The sequence below is a fragment of the Musca autumnalis genome, unplaced genomic scaffold (assembly GCF_047663935.1).
Source record: "Musca autumnalis isolate F117 unplaced genomic scaffold, ASM4766393v1 scaffold_4, whole genome shotgun sequence".
Taxonomy (NCBI): domain Eukaryota; kingdom Metazoa; phylum Arthropoda; class Insecta; order Diptera; family Muscidae; genus Musca; species Musca autumnalis.
This window is the reverse complement of record NW_027411977.1, coordinates 9,590,840-9,616,256: the sequence shown is the minus strand read 5'-3', so window position 1 is coordinate 9,616,256 and position 25,417 is coordinate 9,590,840. Positions and strand designations below refer to the sequence as shown.

Below are 25,417 nucleotides of genomic sequence, written 5' to 3'. Positions count from 1 at the left end.
GGGTATTTTTTGTTGGTACTGGTAATATTAATGTGGATTGTATAGCAAATATTAAATTTTTCTGAATAATCTTTTTCCACAAAATGCTAATAACATCAAAAAAAGTAAAATTATTCTTTACTCATTCATGTAAATGATTTTATAATTCACGATTTTCTTAAACAACATTATATTTTCTAGTAATTTTCTCAATATTTATAAACGATTAAAATGTAATTAATTTATACAATATTGAATTTTATTTATTATACTTGCCTTCTTTCCCAAGAAAGCATATAACAATTCATATTTCCTCATAATTAAAAAACACATGTGTGGTACATTACCGGTACGTTATTTTTTAGTGAACCGACCAGTGGTACACTACGATATTTTGGTGTACCGACTGCGGTACGCTACGATTTTTTAGTGTACCGACTGCGGTTCACTACAATTTTCGTTGTGCTCCGGTACGGTACGCTAAAATATTTTTTAGTGGTTGCGTACCGGTACGGTACACTAAAATATTTTTTAGTGATACCGTACCTGGTACGGTACGTTATTTTAGTGTACTGTTTCTTTTCGAACACTGTCAATAACTTTTTTAATTATGACTAAACAAAATGACAGAATAGTTTTTCTATTTTGTTAAAAAAGAAATAATGTTGACAAGAGAGAAACATTGTCGATTACACTATCCATCGGTAGTCTATAAAATAGTCAATATATTACACGCCGCATTACCTGTAACTAGTGAATTGACATGATAGGCTGGGAAGCCCATTTCCGTAAATGTAAACTTACTATACAGCAATTTTATGATTTTACTTTACTATGGAATTCGAACATGCAAATTTTTCAATGAAATCACTCTAGTGTGGACTAACACTATGTTTACATTTACGAAATCCACTCGATTTCATCTGTCAATTCCTTTGTGTATACGTCAAATGAAAACTCATCTGAAATCGATTGGATTTCATTTGACGTTTGAGCAATGGAATTGGCATTGGATTTCGTAAATGTAAACATAGTGTTAGTCCACACTAGAGTGATTTCATTGAAAAATTTGCATGTTCGAATTCCATAGTAAAGTAAAATCATAAAATTGCTGTAGTTTGGAATTCGATTTAAGAACACCTAATTTCATGAAATTTTTTAATGAAATTCACGCTAGTGTGGACCGGGACTTAGAGAATCGCACTACTGGCATCACTGTATGAAAGTACAAAACTATGCCAAGTGCATGGCACAATTACCCAGGTAGTGGCATCGTAAAATTTTGAATATGTTATGTCAAAACTTTCTTTATGTTGTTGGGGAAATTACAACAAAAATATTTTTTTATAAAGGGATTTGACTTTTCATATTCGATCAGCTGGTGTGATACCACTACCTGGTAGTTCTGCCATGGCCAAGTGTAAATCAAGCATTATATGCCAAAATTCAAACGCCGGTAAAATTGGAAGCGCCGCCCTTGCAAGTGATGAGCCGCCGCCGCCGTAAAAATTGATTCACTTCGTTGTCTGATTTGAACAGAACATTTATTTGGTATTTCGGGTTGCTGTGTTGTTGTTACGGGTGACATACTAGTTTGTCGGAAAAGTTTTTCATAATTTATGAAATAAAATCGTACTAATATTAAGTGATATTCCGTAAATAAATTCATAATGGCCGCACAAACAGTTTTATTTGATTTCACTGTGGATCCCGTACGCACTTCCGATGCCAAGGAGAGACAAGAAATTGCCAAAGTATTACGGCATGAATTGGAGTGTCTGTTCCCGCAGTTGGAGCAACAATACCAAATGCCAATGGATGATGGATATTTTGCAGTTTTAACCGAGAACAAGGAGACCATAATTACCGTGCGCATCTTTGGTCAGGGTTTGATTACCATCAATTTGGAATATTATTTGGAAAATGGCAAAGAACAGCTTTTGTCATTCGATGTAAGATTGTTGTTGTTTCATTGGTTTATGTATTTCAATGGCTATTTTATGATATTTTTAATTATTTTTTTTTTATTTCTTATTTATTGTTGAATATTTTGGCATGCTAAATTATAATTATTTTTGATTTATTAGTTTTTCATTGAAAAAGTGATGTTTAATCACTACTTTTTGTTCAAAAGTTGTTACTGTCTGGAATTTTTTTTGCATATGTCCCGCTGCGCTGGCCTTCAGTCTCTATCTGGCTGTGAGGGGTTCGTTGGTTTTCTGTTTCCTTATTTCTCTGATTTCATCTTCGTCACCCCTCTCTTGTAAACGATTTCTGGCCACCACAGCTGGTTATTCGTGGAGGACGATTGTTGAAAGGGTGTCGTTTCAAGTTCACAAACAGCAATGTTGAGGTTGTGCCCATCATCACACTTAATCGTCCCCAACCACCACCCTTATAGCACACGACTATAGTAGCCTTCAACTTTGGACACAATTATATCATTTGTGTGTTTTCATTTTTTATGTACTTACAATACACGTTTACCGGCGGTCATTGATTTTTTGCAATGCTTCTGGGAGCTTTGGAAATAGAATAAATTTTGAATGACCTTGATTAACATAAATGTTTGTTGTATGTTAGTTTTTTAGTTGCATAAAGTTGGCCAAGGTCAGATTAGCAGGAAATAGTTATAATCTTAAAACCATGTGCAAGATGCACAAGTAAAATATGCAACAGTAGGGGTAATTATTTCATATTCTCTCATACACTGTGTAACAAAAGTATACTAAGTTTGGATTGTTTTAGGAAAATTAAGGGGTGATTAAGACTCGAATCAGTTTAAATCCGACTTCTTTCATCTCCTGAGTTATCCACAAGACTTACATAGATCTATTGTGAATTTGCCAGGTCTAAACCAGCATTGATACGACTTAATAATTTCATTGATTAGGCAGAATTCAGGATGCGATCCTTTGCACGAGGGGAAGTCGACTTATGACCTTGTAATTTGAACATGTGGTCTAATATGTTGCTTATTAGCTGATGTAAACGCCTTAGCAGCTCGCAGCCTCTGATCTAGAAGTAAACTGCTGTTAACCCATCGACCATAACCCTCAAAGGGTTACGTCTTTGGATATTTCAGGTGACGATATAAACTACCAGATCATCAGGAGGATTTGTCTGTACGAAAGACATAGGATTGTTGTTTACCACTACAGCTTTTCTGTTGCTTCAGTTCTGTTCGGTATGTTAAGTCTGTTGGTCGGTGTTTCCTCCTCCTCTAATCGATCATCACAATAAACACTATTATCACAACAAGATCTGTTTAGTTTCTTTTGTCCTTGATCTGGTGGCAGTCATACGACGGTGTGCGTTCTATGTACCGAATTAACCCTAAACCCAGGAGTTTTCAGCCAACGAAAGATCTAAATTTAATGTAACCAAGTGTCCATATAACACCTTTTCAACTGGATATGTTGCCTATAGAATTTGTCGAAGATTTGGAATGGACCCTCCAAATTTAGGCTTTACAAAAAATTAAAAAATGTCTTTATTAGCGCAAAATTCTAAATCGATTCAAAATGACGGAAATTTTTGAAACATTCTATATCACCTTGCGCCTGAACCAAATTTAAATGGAAGATGCTTACACCTGGGAAGTTTTTGCGGATTCTAAAACAAGAATAAATCGCTGGAGGGATTTTTAAATAAATCACAGTCAAAGTTAAAATTTTTAGGTTTATTTTAGGTTTTCGTGACTTAGCTTGGAAACCGCAAGTCCCATCGAAATGGGGCTAAAGAAAATGTAGCTGTGCAAATTCTCTAGAAGATTGACCTTTATGATTTGTACAAGTTTCCGGTCACATTTTTAGGTTTTCACGATTTTCCTTGAAAACGGCAAGTCGTATCGAAATGGGGCAAGAGAAAATATTTAGCTTTTGTAATTTATTCCCAGGTTGTACCATTTTTGACATATATAAATTTAAGTAGGGAAATTGCAGTCATGACATTGTTTTAACAGTAGGCGATACACTCAGTGCATTGTCCGCAAAAACTTCCCAGGTGCAAGCATCTTCCATTTAAAGTTGGTTCAGGCGCACCGTCGTTATTAACCTAAAAACACGTGATGTGTATTTGCCTACATGTGGCTTTGTTCTTCATTTTGCAAAATATAAAATACACTAAGGTCATTAGACTTTTTCAAAACAAAACCCTTAGGTATATACAATAAAAATACTATTTTAAATATGCAATAATAGTATTAATATACATCATCTTAAATGTGTATAATCTTCTGTTGCATAACATTAATTGAGCAAAAATTGTCAATATAAAAAAATTGTGATAACATTTTTTATTGTTTTAGTTGATGTGTCTCTGAATGGAGCAATAATGTTTTGTTTATATTTCTTATCGTTTTGTATAAACAAATTTTACCGGCAACACGGTGATCAGTCGGTCGATCCATCAACTACCTATCGGTTGCGTATGCCATTGTGGTGTTGTATTTACCTACAATGAATATACGAAAAGTACAAAACACGCTGTCTTCAACATTATAGAAGGCAAATAATATGTACTAACAAAGTTTTATTGGCGGGAAAATTCATAACACAAATACATAGCATTAGGAAATGGAAAAGTAAACAATGAAATTGCAAGTTTGCATTTCTAGACAAATATTTTCAATTCTTTCTAATCATAAAAGAGTTCTTACAAACTTTTTTATATTAAATTAATAAAAAAGCATCGTTTCATAGTGTTTGTGATTTCTTGGGAGAGTACTTTTTCAATCTCTTATTAATTATCTAAAATAGTACATACATATGTATTTCATACAAAAATATTACTTTTTTGCAATGCTGCTGGCACATATGATTAACCTCATTTATTTCCCTCTTTCAGTCTCTTTAGCGACAAAATAAACTATATTTGCTAAAAATAATTCGATACACAAGCAACGATAGACAGCATAGACATGTGCTGTGTTTTCTAGACAAATGAAAGGGAAAGCCATTTGTTAAAAAATAAACATCTCTATACATACAACGTGTATTATAGGAAGTTGAAACCTGCAAAATGTTTTTGTTTAAAATATGTTTTACATTGTTTTTTTAGATGTTAATGGGTTGTTCTATTTACATATTTCTCTATGAATATATCAGAAGAGCAGTTTGGAAGTTCTTTTTTCCAGTGCAGGATTCGAAATTATAGAAAATAATAGTCATAGTCAAATCGTCTATACATAAAGTTCTATTTTGTTAAGTTAACGTGTTCACGAATTTCAAAATGTCCTAATCTTCACTTTCTATGTTTATAAAAGTTTTAACCACAAAAAGAATGCAGAGAATACGTGTATTACTACATTCTCTGGATGATTGTGGTTTAGGTTAATTCGGTGTCGTATAATCCATCGCCATGGGATTGCTCAAGTTATTATAAGCGACAATTTGTCAAACACCCGAGAGTGATAGGGCTAAGAGAAGAGTATTCAGACGACCAAAATATATTCCTACCAGGGATGTACTACTGATGAGTACATTATTATTAATGATGTTTCGATTGCCAACGAAATAGTATGCATATTTTGAACCCGGACCCATGACAATATTAAAATTGCTGGATGAGTCGGCTACTAATCTAATCTAGCCTGGTGATGATAACCACCAGGATCGGTTTAATTGCTTCTTTCCTGTATTCCACTCCCTTAATATAGCATAGAGATCGATAAGAATGCGATTGATTTTACGATGATGAATCGATGGGAAAGATAAAACTCATATTTAATCGCTTTTACCGCCTTCCTCCGACAAGATACATCTAAATATCTATCACTACATATGCGACCAAACTGTAAATCACATGGAGTGCAAAGATAATGCCACGGAATTGCGAAGGTAGAATAATTGTTAGAGGTGCTGCTAGCTTGTCACAGAACAACCTGAGAAGTACCAAAAAGGTCGGCAGCACATAACACGGTAAAATTTTAAAATCCTTTAAAAAATTTCCTTCATAAATTTGTCAAAAAATTAAAAAATTGTAGATTATTGCAGATTTTGGTACAAGGTCGTTTTTTTTTTTTTTTTTTTTTTTTTTTTTGAAATTTCTTGCACCGATCAACACTGGATCCAACGAGAAAACCCCCTTTTTGCCGCCAAGTGTTAATGCAATATTAAGTGCTATTTTGTGGAATAAATGCCACAGTTATGCCTCTATCTTACGGTATATAACATGGCGCTCTTGCATTATCCGTTCACGCATGGCTTAATTTTTTGCCACAACGGCCGTTTTTAGATCACCATCACGACCTTCGTTTTTTGGCGAGTGTCAGCTACTGTTGGATTCATTAAGACAGTTTTTCATAGTATCATAGGATGGTCCTATATCGACATACAAAGATTTATAGTGATCGACGTCGAAAGTTGTGAAACATGATCGGACGAAAATGTTCACAAGTAAATTCCATTTTTTTGTAAGTGATTTTTTCATGTCACTGTAAACAATACAACGCATGATCTTATGTCAAGGTGCCATGATCAGGGTTTCGGAGTCGAGGTATTTTTGGCTCGACTCCGACTCCAGACGAGTTTTTTTCACGACTCCGGCTCCGACTCCAATTCGACTCCGAGAGTGAATTCCTATACCACTAAATTTTTATTTATTTCTACTTTTTTCAATTATATTTTTTCTAGTGTGATATAAAATTAAATTTTGCCTATCTTAAATTTAGTTTTTTCAAAATAGTCTGGCTTAATCCCATTGTTGTTGTTTTAATATTTTAAAACAACTATTTTATTAGTGGAAAAGATTTGGCATTGCTCGCCAAGGGGTAAGGCAGGGAATACTAAAGTTTCGATCCACACCACTGGATCTCATCAGTTCTCTTGTTTCTTGTTTGTGGATATTCTCCACCGAAGTTATTTTTCAATAACTTCTTCAACAAGAAACTTTTTATACCCAAACATCAATCGTCAGCTCGAAGTATAAAGGTAAGCAAAGAAAAAAGTTCAATGAGAAGTTTTTCCTTGGCAACCTCATACAACTCCGATGAAAGTGTCTGCGAAAACAATTCAAACCTCTTCCACTTATATGTGTCGTCGAATTTCGACAAATGCACACACCAAAATTTGGTTGGTCTGCTTTACAGCAAAAACAACACACGTCGTGCCAGTGTCTTCAATTTGAAGCATTGTGGCGTTTTGTTTAATTGGGATAGCGTTTGCAATTTTGTTTTTTCAAAATAGTCTGGCTTAATCCCATTGTTGTTGTTTTAATATTTTAAAACAACTATTTTATTAGTGGAAAATTTATATACATTATAATATTAGTTTTAAGTTTTCGGAGTAGTAACTTTATTGTTGTATTTGCAACCGTTTTGGCCCTGTGGGCTAGGTACTGTGTTTTTAATAAAAATAAATTGAAATTGAATAAAATATACACAAAATGTTAACTTTTTCCTATATTTTGGGCAATATAGGCTAATGTGTTAGTTTTTCCTTACATATTCATTAGAAAGGACATTCGAGCATATCAATATTGTTTCTGCCGTATCTTACATTGAAAAACAGCAAAGTTAAAAAGTTTTTGTCGATTTTCCTTTTTTGCACGAGAATAGTCTGGACGGAATTCTTCCGCGTGAGAAAATCTTTAAGCTTTCAAAATATGTGAAAATGAAGGGGCAATACAAATCATAAGGACTACATGCAATAAAAATTATAAGCAATTCATGACCAAGTTCCAAACTGGTGTTTGGTGGGTTTAGTGTGCTTAGCCACAAAAGGAGACCCCCAGTTGTAAAGCTCAATAAAAACCATTTTTCATGATTTTTTCGAGAAAACTACGTAGCTTTTTGGCAGATTTTTTTCTTCATCTGACAGAGAAAAATTTTACAAAGTTTTGAGGCCGTCTACGAAATCCTATTTTTATTAAAGCATTGTGCGGTGTCAACTCTAGCTCGAAAACTAATAAATCAATTGTCATATATTTATGTGGCCGATTTCGAGAAAAGCACAGTTTATATGCGGCATACAAAATAAAATAAATTATTCCCATCTAACGCTCATACTAAGGCAATATTGTTCCGATCAACTTAAGAATTTGACCACCTATTCTATGATATTTATATTTTCTACTTTTTTCTGAAATTTATAAGTAGGGATCACCCCTTAAACTACAATCCAGAGCTCAAAATTTGGACTTTGGTGTGGAGTGGATAATTTTATTGAAATATTTGAGATATATTGTGTATACTACCCAGCACGTAGGCAGATTAATGTTTTCAGGAACTGAAAAATTAGCAGACGATGAGATTTCGTGCATGAAAATATTCTACAAAAATGTTGCTAAAAAATTTTATGTAGGGGCGGTCCATTAGGACAAGAAATCTATATTGTCATGTTTTAATTGTCCTTTATCACATTTACCCGATCCTTTCTCATGAAAACTCTATGATTATATATTTCATTGAATTTCGTATATGATATTGATTGTGTAGAAAACTCGGATACACATGAACTATCTCTGTCAGATCAGATGCTGTTATTTGAATGTCTACATCTAAATGAATCCTAGAAGAAGATTCGCCGTTTGTCAGACTTCTGAGATATGTCGGGATGAATCTGTCGTTGACCATCGACGAATATGATGCCCTAATTCAGTAGCGTAACCATCCGAATTTCATATATAGTTAATAGATTATGCGAAATTTACCGAAATTCCGAACAGGAATTTTTCCACCCCTAGATCTTGACTTCCATTTTGTGTCGCAGGGTTTTCAGTAAGATTTCCCATATTGGATCAACAAAATAGGGACGAATAGACTACACTTCAGAGGATAGTAAATATCCATTAACTTAGTATAATATACCGTTTGCATCTATGTTTATACCCTCAGCCTTTAGGCTAAAGAGGGTATTTACACTTTGATAAGACAAAAAATGTGCCTCATCGAAATAATGGTTTTAGACCCCAAGTATGTTTGTACGATATCCGTTTCAGACAATTTTGAGTAGATCTAGCAATGTCCGTCCGTCTGTCTGTCCGTCTGTCTGGCTGGTTGGTGCGCACGATAACTCTCGAACGGATCAATCGATTCAGTTCAAATTTTGGGTATCGAAATATTTTGTCCAGATTCGATTTAAGTTCGAAGATGGGCCATATAGGTCCACTCCTTAAGGTACCTCCCCCACAAATGTTCAAAAATTGTCGCTCTTGTAGGGAATAACCGATTTGGTCCATACTTTGCACATCGTGTAATTTCTACCAAACTTAGATGAGGTTCCAATATGGTCCACTCCTTCGGGTACCTGCCACACAAAATTTCGGAGAAGTTCAGTTTAGGAACTGGTCTCGAATCGCTTTGATTTTTGTTTACGCAAGTTGTATTCGCTGCCCTCTATACGACGCTGTAAGTTTCATTAGGGGCGAGTCCATACTTCCTGAGAAAATAGCCTGAAAGGTACAAAAAAGCCCTATGACACCGTGTGTAGTGGTTGGAGCGCAAGATAATTCTGGAACGGATATGCCGATTCGGTCCAAAATTTGGCTTTCGTAATATTTTGTCCAAACTTAGTTCAAGTTCAAAGATGGATTATATCGGTCCACACCTTCCGGTACTTCCCCCACAAAAGTTCGATAATGTTCGGAAATTTTGTGCGTACGATAACTCTTGAAGGGAGTAACCGATTTGGTCCATGCTTTGCACATTATGAAATTTCTACCAGACTTAGATGAGGTTCCAATATGGACTCAATCGGTAAACTCCTTTTGGTACCTCCCACACAAAATTTCGGAAAAGTTCAGTTTAGGACCTGCTCTCGAATCGCCTTGGTTTTTGTTGTAACATCTTGTATTCACTGTCCCCTATACGAAGGTACAAGTTTCCGATTCAGTCCAAAATGTGACCTTCGTAATATTTTGTGCAAACTTAGTTTAAGTTTGAAAATAAGCCCTACCGGTCCACTCCTTCAGGTACCTCCCCCACAAAAGTTCAAAAATGTTCGGAAAAATTTTTCGCACTATAACTCTTGATGGGAGTGACCGATTTGGTCCATACTTTAAACATTCTCATAATATCTACCAGATATAGATCAGGTTCGAATATGGACTGACTATATTTGTCCACTCCATCCCGTACCTCCCACACAAAATTTTGGATAAGTCTATGTCGGTCCATTCCTTTAAGTACCTTTTCCACAAATTTTTTGAATCCTAATCAACATTTTTGTCGGTTCATACGACCAAAATTTTGAAACCCCCTAAATACATAAGTTTTTTGTGAAAAAAGTGTTTCATTTTGCACAGGCTGAGGGTATATCTCTGTCGGCAAAGCCGACTGATACTTTTTTACTTGTTTCTTATACATTTCTTTTAAAATAAATAATTATTTTTAAAAAAATGTTCTTGTTCAAAATTTAATGTTATATTTCTATAACGTGAAAAAAAAATTGCCCGGAGTCGGAGTCGAGTTATTTTTTTCGACTCAGACTCCGACTCCAGCAAAATTGCTCGACTCCGACTCGTAGACTCCGAAACCCTGGTCATGATTAGGTTGAAGCATGATACAATAAGAAGGTAGCAGCAACTGCCGTTTTTGGTAACATAAGATGTCAAAATTTGACATAAATTCAATGCAATTGACACATTATGTTACCATCAGCTGGGCTGATAATGCTACCTTCTTATTGTATCATGGGCTGAAGCTAAAAACTGTCAAACTTTTCAAAAAAAAAAGTCAAATGACATCTGGCAACACTACGTGATGGCTAGGTCAGAAATTTTCTAGTTCCCCTCGAATCATAGCCGGCTTAAGGCTTGATCTTTGCTTTTTTAAATGGAAAAGGTGCAAATCAGTAAAATTGGAGTACTTCTCAATCTGTCATATAAATAACCAGAGAACATTATCTATAAAAATGTTATTGGAGTAGTCCTCAATCTCTCGCTTACACATTGATATACAGTCGGACCTCGATTATCCGTGTTGGTCGGGACCGGAGGCATTACGGATAATCGATTTTCCCGGATAATGGAGGCAATGCTTTTATGCAGTTTTTGAACATATTTTGAAGTAAAAATGGCATAGTATCGTATAATAATATGAACATCTGCAATTTTTTTAAGTTTGTTACGGCAATCCCCCAAAATTTTATAAGATACTTAATATCATCAGATTCATCTGAATTGACTTTGTCCCATGGTTTTTGTGATACCATATATACACAAATTGTGTATGTAATACGGGGAGAATTTCCAGTTTTTGTTTGTTTACCTTTTGTTTGCTTAATCAAATTACTTGGAAAGTGCTCTTTTAATGCCGGGTAATGAAGTTTATAACGAAAAATAGAGGAAATGGAACAAAGTCCAACATTTCTTTTCTATCACGGACAATGGAGGTTCCCGGATAATCGATTCACGGATAATCGAGGTTCAACTGTATCTTTGCATAGGAGAAGTTCATTACTTTTTTAAACAGATTAAATTGTAATTACTAATATAGTAATTCATAATGCAAGTCCATAGGCTTATATTGCACAAAATAGAATAAATAAATTAAAATAAATATAGTGAACTCCTCTCATAGTAATTTTATTTATTTCTTTGTGGCATTGGCTAGACTTGTCCTCTTGGATTGAGCTATACAAACAGTTGTTTAGTTTCCCTAAACAAAATTGATTTTGCATTCTTTATACATATGTTTCCGAATCAAGTCCTATAGAGTTTCGTAAAGATATTTACATTCTGTAGTGCGATTCTCCAACTAATTTTTGAGTTACCGCAAAAATCGATAGAATTGAAATGCTTATTATTTCAGTATTTAACGATATTTTTCTGTAAGTTAGCGACAAATAAATAGTAGACGAAAAATGCTACCGATAGCAAGATTGCTGTCAGCTTTTATTTGAACTTTTCATTCAATATTTTGAGTTTTTATTTTACCACTATTACTCAAAAAATGTGTAAGAGAATCGCGCTACTGATCAAAAAATCCAGTCAACTTTTTTTCGAATAAGCCTAATTGGCATATTGCTAATAATAATTCCTTTCGACTAATTTTCCATCTGTTTTCTTGTTTTATTTGTAGCATTTTAATCACAAATAGTTCTTTGCATAATACTTCTACATATTATAAAGATTAGACAATTAAATATTAATACATTTTCACTTGTTTCTATGTGTGTTTATTTTTATAATAAATTAATAAAATATATTAACACACGCTGATGCTGTTGCATACCTTTCTTTCTTTCTTTGGCTGATGGCAAAACGTGTCTTAATGTTTGTGCAATCTTTTGTTTGTTATAATGATTTATTTTAATTTTGCTTTCATTTTTATTAAGCATTTGCTTATGTTATTGTTTTTCTTTTCTTGTTTTGCCTTTTTATAGTATTGTTTTCATTTTCTTTGTTCTAATATAGAGATTCCTAACTAAAAATTAAAAACAAACAACTACAACATATATTCATTTGTACATAAACTATAAATGTATGTGTCTCAAATGTATTACAGACCATGCGAGCTTTGGAATTAATATTACAACAAAAATTAAATTCAGAAAATTCCAAATATTTGCCGCCTATAAAACGTGGTGGATATATTGATATTTACATGACAACTTCAGGTTAGCATAGTAATGATGAATTTCTTGCATATTTAGTTTGATTCTAGAAATGTATTCAAGTTCTCTTTTTTTTTCTTCAGTCAACAAATCAAATGCGCATTTCAATATATATTTTTTTCTTTCCATCATTTCCTTCATCCTTCAAGTCAAAAAGCAAAAGTTCGATGTTTAATTAAAATAGATCACGTTTGAAAAGTAAACGAAGTTACCAAAGCTGAAAAAAGGTTATCAGTTATTTGTATATTGCATTTGTATCTATATTCTTTCCACCCACCCATACTTGCATACATATTCGTATATTCAGTTTATTTGCTGTTTTTATTGCTAGATATTTTCCCTTCACTCTGAAAACCTAAAGCTTTTTATTGTTATTGAGAGATTTTAAATTAGCTCAATGAATCAATCCTCTTTCTCTATTGATTGACCACCATTTGTAAAGGTCCTTTTGGAAAATTAGAAACCTCCAACAATAATAACAAAAAAAAAACAAAAAATTGTATATTAGCAATGCTTAAGTCACCGACTTCTTTCAACATTAATGCTGTATATAACTTCATAACACATTCTAACTTCATTATATAACAAAATTAGTCTTTAATTTGTAATAAGTATTTTAAAAATGCTAGCTGATGGCCTTTGTAGCCAAAGCTACCCTCTCATTAACTTTGTATTTACTACTAGTTAATGTAATAAATAAATAAATAATAATAATAATTTTTAAATTTATGTTCTATGGCATGTACATTATTAAGGAAATTTGTTAAATTGTTTTTTGTATCTCCAATTTACATGCATAAATATCATTTCTTATAGGTTGTATTCTATGCTACAATTTCATTTTATAAAATATTACTTGTAAATTTATATATCTACAATTATATTATAAATTATCATTTTAAACCAAACCAACAAACATTTTCAAAAATTGATATCTATCCTTCTTTTATTCTCGCTGTTGTTCTCACCAAATCAATCAAATCATTATTAAATACACCAATTGACCAACCAAACAACCACCAACACCACCTCGACCACAATTTTGATTTGAAACATTTACAATACAATCATCGTTCGTTCGTCCCAAAAGTCATCAAAACGTCTTGAAAATAACATTGCCAAGAAATTGAAAGTCTTTTCTGGACAAGTATTGCCTCCACTTAAACGTGGCGACTTTGCTAGATATTTCCCATCATCAGGTAATGAAACATTTGTTCTTTTTCACTTTGTTTTGTAATCAATAATTTTTAAAGTGTGTACACATTTAAGCCTTAACTTTAAATTTGTATTTTTCGTAATGTTATGATTATTTTGTCCTTGTCTGTTAGTATAAGCAATAATGTAGAGTAGATATCTTAAATTATAAATTAAATGCATTGCGCTCACTCAACATTTTACGCTTTTCTCATAATTATATGTTAACATATCATTTTACAGGTAACTGCAGTTTGAGACAAGCTAAGTTTGGATGATTATTATTAAAACAAGTAAAAAAGTATCAGTCGGCTTTGCCGACAGAGATATACCCTCAGCTTGTGTGGATTGAAGTAGTTTTTTTTTCGCAAAAACACTTATGTATTTAGAGGGTTCTCAAAATTTTGGGCGTAAGGGCCGACAAAAGTATGGATAGGATTAAAGCTCAAAAATTTGCGGGGATATCGATAAATAGGTTTTTTTAACATAGTAAGGGATCCTCGAACAGACCCTTAACCACACAAAAATGTTGAACATTTGTGTGGGTGGTACCACAAGGATTGGACAGATAGGGAACAAATTTGAAGATAAAATAAGTTTCGGCAATATTTAGAGATCCAAAGTTGGACCAAATCGGTTGCTACGTCTATGAGATATCGCTCGTACCATTTTAGCGAATTTTTTTAACTTTTTCTAATATTCGAATTTCTTCGAAGAAATATTACGATATCCAAAGTGTGGACGAACCCAGTATTCGGTTCGACCTCTACAGCCACTACATTTATTTATACAACTTTCGGGCTGTTTTCTCAAGAAGTATGGACTTACCCCTGAAAAAATTTCACTGTCGTAATTGAGGCAGCAAATGCAAGTTGCTTCATTAAAAGTTAAAGCGATTCGAGAGCAGTTCTTAAAGTGAATTTATCCAAAATTTCTTTAACTTTAAAGGAGTGGAGCGATATGGCTTATCTTCGAACCTAAACTTAGTTTGGACAAAATATTACGAAGGCCAAATTTTGGATCGACTCGACATATTCGTTCGAGAGTTATCTCGCGATCCAACCATTACACACGGTGTCAAAGGGATTTTTCGCAACTTTCAGGTTATTTTCTCAGGAAGTATGGACTTGCCCCTGATGAAACTTGTACCGTCGTATATGGGGCAGTGAATACAAGTTGTTACAACAAAAATCAAAGCGATTCGAGAGCAGGCCCTAAACTGAACTTATAGGAAATTTTGTGTGGGAGGTACCCGAAGAGGTGGACTGATTAAGTCCTAATTGGAACCTCATCTAAGCCTTGTAGAAATTTCACGATGTGCAAGGTGTGAACCACATCGGTTACTCCCTTTAAGAGTTATCGTGCGCACAAATTTTCCGAACTTTTGGGGGGAGGTACCGGAAGGAGTGGACCGATATAACCCATCTTCGAACTTAAACTAAGGACGGACATAGCTAAATCGATTCCAAATTGTCTGAAACGAATTTCGTCCAAACCTAAGTAAAAGGAAATTTAGAATGCTGCAAGCGTAAGAGTGCTACGTAGTGCCGACATTGCCACAGATCACTTTCTTCTAATAGCTGAATTTAAAATCATGCTCCGAAGACAGGCTCGTCAATACACAGCCAAAGAATCGAAACGCCTCACATTTAATACCAATAAATTGCAATCTGAAGAACTTACTTAGCTGGCCCATTACAGAACATTTGTTCCATAGACCGAACTAAGAAAAGATCGCCAATTCTCTCTGTTTCGTGCTTCGCTTTTTGGAATACCGCGCCTTGTCATCTCTTCATCCACTTGTTTGCGCCATCTATTTTTGGTCTGCCAATTGTGCGTGCACCGCCAAGCGGTCCGTATTTATACGCCTTTTTAGCGGGTTCATCATCGCTCATTCTTATTATATGGCCTAGCCAACGCAATCGCTACATCTCGATACGTTTAACAATATTGATGCTCGTGGTTCATACGACGTCGATATTCACCGTCAACGCAGATCGGTCCGTAGATCTTTCGAAGAATTTTTCTCTCAGACACACCAAGCACTGCCATGTCTGCTTGCGCAAGTACCCAGGCTTCAGAGCCATACATCAGCACGGGTAGTATCAGTGTTTTGTAGAGCGTTATTTTTGTTTGACAAGATGTGGCTTTGTTTTTAAACTGCTTACTTAAACCAAAGTAGCATCTGTTGGCCAATACAATTCTTCTTTTTATTTCACAACTGATGTCGTTTGTTGTGTTTACGGCGATGCCGAGGTATACGAAGTCTTTTACTACCTCAAAATTATAGGAGCCAACTTCAACTGTAGGTTCGATCTCAATGGACGCATTGCGCGTCGACACCATCAGCTTGGTCTTCTCGCCGTTTACCGCCAGACCCACTTTAGCAGATTCTCCTTCGACCTTCATAAAGGTATCGGTTACTTCTTTTACTGATCGTCCCATGATGTCCTATATCATCAGCATAAGCAAGTAACATGTGGCTATTGGTGTAGATTGTGCTACTTCTTTTGACGTTTGCCTCTCGTATAACCTTTTTTAGCAGGATGTTAAAAAGATCACACAAAAGGCTGCCTCCTCGCCTGAAACCTCGTTTGGTACAAAACTCTTCGGAGAGGTTCTTTCCTATTTTAACTGAAGATCTTGTGTCAGTTAAAGTCATTTTACAAAGCCGACTGAGCTTTGCGAGGATACCAAATTCAGACATTGCTTGGAATACCTTACCGATATCACTTTTGAATAAATATGGGCTGATGATTCTACCAACGGTCAAACCACAAGAAACCGTTGTTTCTCTGAATGATGTGACACCTCTTGAACGTCTTTAGGTTGCTCGTAACTCAAAGGCTCAAAACACATTTAAATTATACCAAGTTTTAAAATATAATTTCACATAACCCATCGTTATTGTTGATTGCATTGATATGCCTTCACCATTCATTCACATAATAATATTTCTAACTCGATTACATTATTTAAACATTAACTTTCAGTATCAGTGTATAGCTGGCACAAGTTGTGATTCATACGAAGCCGATATTCTGTTGGGTACCGGGACACTGTGACATTAAATGAAATGAGATTGCCGATATGCTAGCACGTGACGGATAACAATCTCCAAATTTTACAATTGAGGAATCTGGATATTGCCCACTGTCTCGTTTTTATAACCAAACTCGACAACTCCTACTTTGTCTTGTCTTTGTCGGTTGTCTCGAACAGTTAATCAGATCGTAGAACTTTTTCCTTACTTCTACTCAAAAAAAGCGGAGACAAATATGATTATGAGAATTGCTGTAGGGGTCATCACGGGACACTGGTCTAAAAGATTCATACATTGTTGGTGGTATGAAAGCAATGTCGATTACTGCAGGCTATGTGAAGAGGAGACAGAGACAGTCGAGTACCTACTATACAAATGTTAAAAAAAACACTAGACACGGATTCTTCAGTGATTGAGATTATTGGACCTACGCTAAATTGCAATCAGCGGACGATTTCGTCCTATCTTTCCTAATTGTTCGCTATTTAAACACTATTTTTTTACATCACAAAAAATTGTTTTGCACTGAAATGCTTGAAAAGGGTAAAGATATGTTAGAGTTGCTTAGAATGCCGAGATTTGGGTGCCACCGTGGTGCAATGGTATGCACACCCGCCTTGCACGCTGAAGGTCGTGGGTTCAATCCGCCGGCTAGTCAACATCAACATTTTCAACGGTGGCAAAATACCCCTGAGTATTTCAGCCATGTAAAACTTCTCTACAAAGTGGTGTCTTAAGACACGCCGTTCGGACTCGGCGATAAAAAGTATGTCCCATATAATTGTGTTAATATGAATCGGGGTGCACTCCTTGATATGAGAGAAGTCTTCCCTGTCCCGTATGGAAAGTTTGTGGAACAAAAAAAAAAAGAATGCCGAGATTTCAATCATATGGTACTTTCTTATGTCGTAACAGAAAGACAAAATTGTAGGGGGGTCACCGGAAACAATGTGTTCTCTTAGGAGTTAAGAATGGTATTGTAGCTGGACGTTTGTAGCGCCAGTATATATCGTGTTTGCCTTGAAACTGCTCAATATCAAAAATTGTTGGAAGATGTTGTTCGAGGATTTTATTAACAGTCGGTTGAGGTCTGATGAAATTACGTATTTGATGTCCTCATGATGATGGTTAGGGAGACATGGCTGGCAACACGCCAACAGGAACTGTCTAGTCAGCTTGCGATTATCATTTTAATCTTGCAGAACGTGGATTTTTGGCTGGGAATATCAATCCAACGTAAGAAAACTGGAGTTCATAATGTTATAAATAGCTTTGAAAGGTCTGCAGCATCGAACACCTTGGACAGATCAAGTTTGACCACAATGGCCGTTCTGGTGGTCTTCGTAGATTCCGGTCATTCACATTATTTGTGGGTATCTCTTGCAAAGCCGGGATTGTGCTAAAAGCTTCCCTGAAACAATGTTGACGTGGAGCAAACATCTTCGTTGTCGCTATTGGCGGACACCATTAGTGTGGAAAAATTCTCTACTATGGTACTTCAACGACAGTCTATGTGACCCTTTAAAGTATATATGTTCTTGATCAGGGTAAAATTCTGTGCATGTCAGTCCGTCCGTCTGTGGTAACACTCTAGCATCTATCTACGAAAATGGAGATGGACGCTGAAATTTTGGGAAGATGCGTCTTTTGTTTGCAGGTAGGTCAAGTTCAATGTTGGGCTATATAGGTCCATGTCCGAAATCGTTAACATAGGTCCATGTTTTGGTATAGCCCCCATATAATAGTACCTCCCGATTTTCGGTATTTTGAGGTTTTAGCTACATTTGAGGTTCTCAGTGGTCACGAAACTTCTCCACCAAAAATCGAACTAGCTGCAATTTGACATTTGAATTTTCAGTGGTCACGAAACTTCTTCACTAAAAATCGTCAGCATGGGCTCGTTCATATTTTGGTATAGCTCTCATATAACGGTTTTGAGGGTCTTGGCTACAATGTTTGACTATCCGTAATTTGACTTTTGAGGTTCCCTGCAGTTCTTAAACTTTTCCAGCACTTTAATATAGACCCATAGGTGATACCTTTCACCTTGCTGAACATATTTTTAGAGTATATTAGAGAATTTAGGAATTTAGGGTATTATTGGCGGGAACATCTTTCCACCTAAAATTGTGAAAGGAAACTAATTATTCCATTTTAATTAATTTACGGTGGAGGGTATAAAACGTTCGGCCCGGCCGAACTTAACTTTTTACTTGTTTCATCTTGCTGCAATTTCTTTAAATATCATAAATTTATATTTAAAATATGTATACACAAATTTTAAGTTCATATAATATATGTGATTTTTATGAATTTTAATGAAAAATATCACATTTTTTAATTTATTTATTTATCTTTACATAGTCGCCTTAAAAATTGCTTTAACTAACACTTCTTGCTAAAATATGCACTGAACAAATATTAAATATAAATAATAAAAGAAAAATAACAACCTAGAGCTTTTTCATAATAAATGCATGATGATGCCCTTATACAATATTAAAAACCATTCATTTTAATAGCTCTAAAGTATGAATCTTATTGTTTTTGTTGTCTCCTTCTGTGGATAAATATAAGTATGTGTGTGATGTGTTGGTAAAAATAAACAAAATAAAAGAACATCCACTCATTCCATGGTACATACTTTTAAACACCTTGAATACTCTTAACATCCTCGCCCTCGCAACCTCGACTCACATTAACATTCCACAATGCATCATGGATAGAATAACATATGTATATAGAACATAACATTCTGTACACTAACCATGGACATTAATAATTGTTCTAAGATGCACATTAAAATGAATAAAAAATATTAAAGAGCGTTATAATTTTGGTTTATCATGTGCTTCTAGATGAACGTATTATCGAATACGACATTGATGCCTTGGTCTATGAAGCACGTTCACCATTCCAGAAAATCCAAATTATGCACTCGAAAACTTTGGGCAACATGTTGATATTGGATGAATTGCAAAGTAAGTGGATGCTGGAACCTACGACTTTTGATTTCCTCTTAAGTATTTCATTTATTTATATTCCAGATATTGCTGAGTCCGATTTAATTTACACCGAAACCCTTATGGGCCGTGGTATTGAAAATTACGAAGGAAAGGAAATTTGTATTTTGGGAGGTGGTGATGGTGCCCTGCTCTACGAGCTATTGAAGGAGAAACCTAAGTTCGTTGTTATGCTGGAAATCGATGAATTGGTTATGCAAGCCTGTAACAAATACCTCAACAGTATTTGCGGTGATGTTTTGGAGAAACGTAAGAGCGACAATTATGAAATTATCGTTGGCGATTGCGTCGAGTACATGAAAAAATTTATTGCCGAGGGACGTAAATTCGACTATGTGTTTGGTGACTTAACTGATATTCCAATTTCGGGTGCACCTGTCGGTGAATGCTGGGATTTTATACGCACAATTTTGGAGCACTCCTTTAAGATTTTGAAACCAGATGGTAAATATTTGACCCATGGAAATGGTACCAGTTGCTTGGAATCTTTGGAATTGTTCGAGGAGCAGCTAGGTTTGTTGAAACCCAAGGTTAAGTTTACCACATCCAAGGCATTTGTGCCATCATTTATGGAAGAATGGCTCTTCTATCAAGTTTCCTTGGCTTGACGAGGTGAAGTGGAAGAAATGCTATATTTTAACAACACACAGCGACGACTAAACTCAATAAACAATAATAACCAAAACACTGAGGCTTCCTTTATCACAAAATCATCAAGTGCCAACCATGTTGGTAATAGCTTATCAATGGATTGTTCTCTCTTCAAAAACGACTGTGAAACGGCTCTACAAAAACACAGGCGTTTTCTCTATCACACATCCATATCTTAGTCAACTCATCTTAAGCTTGAGCAGAGCAAAAATTCATTTAACAAATACTTAGCAGTACTTTCGTATACATTTGATTTTCACATTTTTTATTTAAAGAAGCATACCAAATATTTAAGAACAAATTATAATTATTTTAAGTTAGCATTTAGTTAACATGTGAATAAGTAACAAATGACAGAATTAGTTCACCGCAGTTTTCATCATACATTTAAACAAAACTATTAGATTTCTACCCAAAAATTGTGGTTTGTATTAGGTTCCTCTTAGTTTAACAAATTGGACATTTTTTGTGTTCCCCGCTCCATCCAGTCCTCTATAAAAGTTGGAGTAAAACTGTCCCAAATAGTGTGTATTCGGTTGATATACAATTGTACTTACAACAGTATGTGTAAAGCAGGATATGATGATCAGTATCATATTATCTATAAATTTATTTTATGTTGTTCCTGTTCGATAAGTGAAACTAATACTAAAACATAACCAGATTTAAGAGAAATAAGAAGGATAAATTTTAATTTTTATTTACAATGTTTTATTTGTGAAATACACTAAAAAACAAACTTAAATATAGTCGTACGCAGAATATTGTGAAAATTATTTGTGTTTTATTTGTTTTTTTGTATTAGCACGGTTCAAGAATTAAAGGTCAGTGGCAATAGCTAACAGTGGCCTTAAAGTATATCATATACATCCCGCAAAAGTTGTCAAAACAAGACTCAGCAACGGCAGGCGATTTTATCATATTTCGCTGCTTTTGCTATTGGAAACACTATGTTTTAGATATGAACTTCCATTTAGTTTTTCAATTGGATTTTAGGTCTTAGAGTCGTGTTCATATAAGTTTCAGTTCACATAATATATATTGTCATCCAACACAAATCCCATTAACGCACATTATGTAGGATCCAAATACTACATCACACAGTGGATCCACTTGTATGGAGAAAGTGGCCAAAAATATTTAAAGTGTAAAAATCAAGCCAATGCGCCGGTTACAGCTTTGTGCTGCTGCGAAGAGTGTTTTAAGAAACCACGAGCGTAACATTCTCCCCCCTTTCCCCTCTGGAGGGGGTATACGTAATACGTAAAAATTGTTTTATGCTGTTAATACTAAATTACAAGAACAACGGTCCCGGTTATCTTATGATGCAGAAATAGGCTTGGGGAAACAAAACAATCTCCAAAACAACATAAAATCCAACCAATTTAGCGGATTAAAAAAATCAACATTTTTGTCTGAAAATTGGTAAAATTTTTAATATAGATCTTATAGCGTTCTTCCTGGATGGCACGTACCGCCAACGTAAGACAAATTTGGAAGAAGATTTCTTCATCTTTCCACTGATGCCAATTATGTTAATGTACGTGGGGTCAGATAACAGAGTTAGGCGCTAATATATCCATAGAAACCCTATTCTGGGGCAGCTTTAGTCAGCAACCCACCATTTATAGTCTGGCACTAGATGGCAGCTGATTTTAATACTGAATAATCTTAAACCCATTAACTACTTTGGAAAATTATTCCCGAGGTGGGCATCATGACTAAAGTTTAAGTATATGATCGAATTTGCATTACAAAATACACTACGAAAATATGCAGCTAACTAGAATTCCACAACACGCTAAAACACTATTTTTTAATAAAAATTAACCTATTACCTTCTCTTTCAAAATCCACTATAATATTTTGCTATACGTATTAGTTTCGGGATATTTTGAATATATTTACTTGCACTTAAAATATAGGCTGTACTCACAACAAAAAATATTAGTCAAATGTTCCGAATTTTGAAGCTATTCTTAAGAAGATCGCTTTCGAATGAAAGAAAAACTAATATATTTTTAAAAAGGTCCATGTCATAGCTGTCGGAGTTGCCAGATGTTGTACCAAAATTTTGACATTCATTTTTATATTTTTGGCCAATGGGTGGATCCACTGTGCATCAGTGCTAAAATCGGGTTAAACCCCTGATGACCAAGCCGTTGCTGCTTACGCAATTAGCAGCAGAACACAAAACCACCACCATTACTTTTACACACGAAATATACCCACCCACACAAGTGATTCGACAAACAAAAGTTTTAATATTTAATTAAATGATAAAAAATTATGGCCTGAAAGCTTTAAAAACCTTACCACATACATGGTAACATTTCAAGGGAGTACCCGATATGACCCTAACATTACAAATCGTAATATTTCTCCCATACATACATTATTTTCGAATATGGAATATTGTAGGTCCACTTCTACATTTCATTGAATGTTGGACAATGGACATTTTCTGTTATTTATCTCAACAACAACAAGATCGCCATTTTTAAAATTTAGTGGTTCTTTCCTCCTTTAATAAATTCAAACACTAACCCCCAGTTTATGTATTTCGAAACAAAAATGTGTGCGCATGCAAGACACCCAAACTTTAGTTTTTGAAATATTATTTCATTTGCTTTTGCTTCAAAACAAAAAACAAATTTGAAATACACACTCAAATTTGGTAGTTTTTCTTCCGCATTCGTTTTCTTATCGACATACATAAACAGGCCCTAAGAATTTATAATTTACAAAAATATTACATTTTTTTAAATTTATTACAAAACATTACAAACTTAATACTATTATTTTACAAAAAATTGGCAAAACATATGTACATTTTTACCGTCTAATATCTTTAAGTCTTTTGTTCATTACAATTTCACAACACTGATAGAAGCAATAAGTACAAAATGATAGCGTCAAATAATTCCACCAACCTCCCAAATAGGCTTCATGCATTAAAAAATTCCCCACATCTAGACCGCTAATAAAATAACAATTGGAAAATGCAGCTGGAATAAATATCTGTGAACCTAAGAATGCATTAAAACGCTGGACACCCGCTTCACTTAGTCTAAATTTCTCTCGCAACCCATTATTATACATGGACGATGTTGTTAATGTTTTAAGCACCTTCTCCAAGACTAAACAGAAAAAATTCAAAACGCTCCATACAAAAACATACCAATAATGACCATGCCATAGAAATACAAATGAAAATGTGGCTGCTGTGGAGATGATTTTTCTTAACGGAGAAGAATGTTTACTACACAATTCAGCATAAATGTGGGTGAACAGAAATTCATATAATCCTTCATCAAAATATTTCCACATATCCGAATAACGATGAATCAAACCAATGCAACGTGGTTTCTTTGGTGGCCTCAGTCCATCATATTGGGCAAAAGCTATGCCCAAACCATAAACAATGATGTAATGCATAAAAAAGAATTGTCCCATAAAGTAGCCGACTGCATACAAACCAAATTTTGTGTCCAGCACCTTGATTGCTTCAATGTCCAAGGCCATGTAGTGGACATAGATGAAATGTATCGCAATCTCCAAAACCAGCCACCAAAATGCAACCCTTACGATGTGCCATAGAAATACGTTGATGTTGCATTTCATTGGAATATTTTCATCCGAATGCGTATAACGATGATAACCCATGAATGGTCCCAAGGTAAAACATGGGAAATATAAGCTATAACCCAAAAAATTAGCAAAGGCATATTTCCGTTCGATGTCATCGTCACCATTAGCATGGGATTTTGCCAATTGCAAACCATAACTGCATCCTCTCAGAATACACCAGCATAACGTTACCATGACATTATGGAACTCCATATATCCCATGTTTTCCTGTAACATGTTATTGGATTTCATAAAAATCATAACAATCATCCACAGCAGCGAAAGTAACCAAACATATGCCTTCGAATGCAGCTGTGCCACCAAATAATATGTCATTACAAGACTGCTAATCAGTGCTATGGATATTAACTTCATGGTACAACTCAATATGACGCATGTCACCAGAACATATCCAAGACTTTGCCATTTTGGTTGATATGTTCGTATTACACTACAGATGGCAAAATGGAAGATATACCAATGCCAGTATTGTTTAATATACTCTGTAAATGCATAGAATTCATCATTTGTGTCATCTTTCCGAGAGTTGAGAATGGACCATCCTTCTGGGAATTCATATTGAGCTACGGCAAGAATTTTGTGTCTGGCAGTGATCAACGACCATAGTTGATAGCTAACATAGACGACATAAACACCAAAGTACAAAATAATTTCATTTTTGTTCAAACGTAATTTCTCCATTCCAAAAACCAAATATATTGAATGGTCTACATGAGCTCCACATCCGACTGAAGTAGATAAAATATATTTATAGATAGATCAATTAGATAAATATTAAATTATTATTATAAAATATTATAATTTTACATTTTTACATACGATGTGAAGATCTGTTGTATTTAAAAAACATACCATGTCCTGAAGTCAAAATAGCTAATAGACCACAGCAGAGTTCTCATTGAAGGCTACCCAACTCTATGGCAGTATAAATGCACTGGATTTCGTAAATGTAGACATGCTCTAAGCTGAAAACAGAATAATTGTTTAGTTGTTGTTTTATTGTTTGCGTTGAGCCCAAAAAAATTAATGCATCTTTATTTTAATTCTGTTTTCGGCATTATATCTACCTGTGTTAATGTGTCTGAACTTCACATCCCTGATTTTGCTCTTCAGTACAGCGTTGCCAGCTATGTCTATTTCATCATGGTTGCCGGAATTTTTCAGCCAATTTCTCAAAAATTCCCCAAAAATCCCAAAAAAAAAAAAAAATAATTTAAAAAATTTGGTGTATGCCCTGTGTCTCTAAGATGTTACAATTTAAATTTGTTCGAATTAGTCCCAATTTACATTAGGCGAGTTTACTTGCGGCAAGTCCCAGT

General features: G+C 34.7%; 2 protein-coding genes across 4 annotated transcripts; one reads left to right on the top strand and one right to left on the bottom strand.

Moving 5' to 3' along the window:
* Positions 1–1,490: 1,490 nt before the first annotated feature.
* Positions 1,491–21,220, top strand: Sms (spermine synthase). 2 transcript variants are annotated; one of them, XM_073987387.1, is made up of 4 exons: positions 1,491–1,931; positions 13,627–13,735; positions 19,632–19,754; positions 19,821–21,220. In XM_073987387.1, the coding sequence occupies exons 1-4, from the start codon at positions 1,650–1,652 to the stop codon at positions 20,402–20,404; spliced, it is 1,098 nt and encodes a 365-aa protein (XP_073843488.1). In that variant the 5' UTR covers positions 1,491–1,649; the 3' UTR covers positions 20,405–21,220. The 2 variants fall into 2 exon arrangements, with proteins under 2 accessions (XP_073843488.1, XP_073843487.1); XM_073987386.1 differs by lacking the exon at positions 13,627–13,735 and adding an exon at positions 12,428–12,539.
* On the bottom strand, positions 20,548–25,186 carry rasp (protein-cysteine N-palmitoyltransferase Rasp). Of its 2 annotated transcripts, none has more exons than XM_073987384.1 (2): positions 24,951–25,186; positions 20,548–24,826 (listed from the first exon to the last, which is right to left on the bottom strand). In XM_073987384.1, the coding sequence occupies exon 2, from the start codon at positions 24,777–24,779 to the stop codon at positions 23,283–23,285; it is 1,497 nt and encodes a 498-aa protein (XP_073843485.1). In that variant the 5' UTR covers positions 24,780–24,826; positions 24,951–25,186; the 3' UTR covers positions 20,548–23,282. The 2 variants fall into 2 exon arrangements, with proteins under 2 accessions (XP_073843485.1, XP_073843486.1); XM_073987385.1 differs by having other exon boundaries at positions 21,142–24,826; positions 24,906–25,175.
* Between the last annotated feature and the right edge of the window lie 231 nt (positions 25,187–25,417).

Coding starts and splice junctions, on each gene's coding strand:
- Sms (XM_073987386.1), top strand. CDS start 1,650: ATGGCCGCACAAACAGTTTTATTTGATTTCACTGTGGATCCCGTACGC. Junction 1,932..12,427: donor AACAGCTTTTGTCATTCGAT/GTAAGATTGTTG, acceptor AATGTATTACAG/ACCATGCGAGCTTTGGAATT. Junction 12,540..19,631: donor TATTTACATGACAACTTCAG/GTTAGCATAGTA, acceptor ATGTGCTTCTAG/ATGAACGTATTATCGAATAC.
- rasp (XM_073987384.1), bottom strand. CDS start 24,779: ATGGAGAAATTACGTTTGAACAAAAATGAAATTATTTTGTACTTTGGT.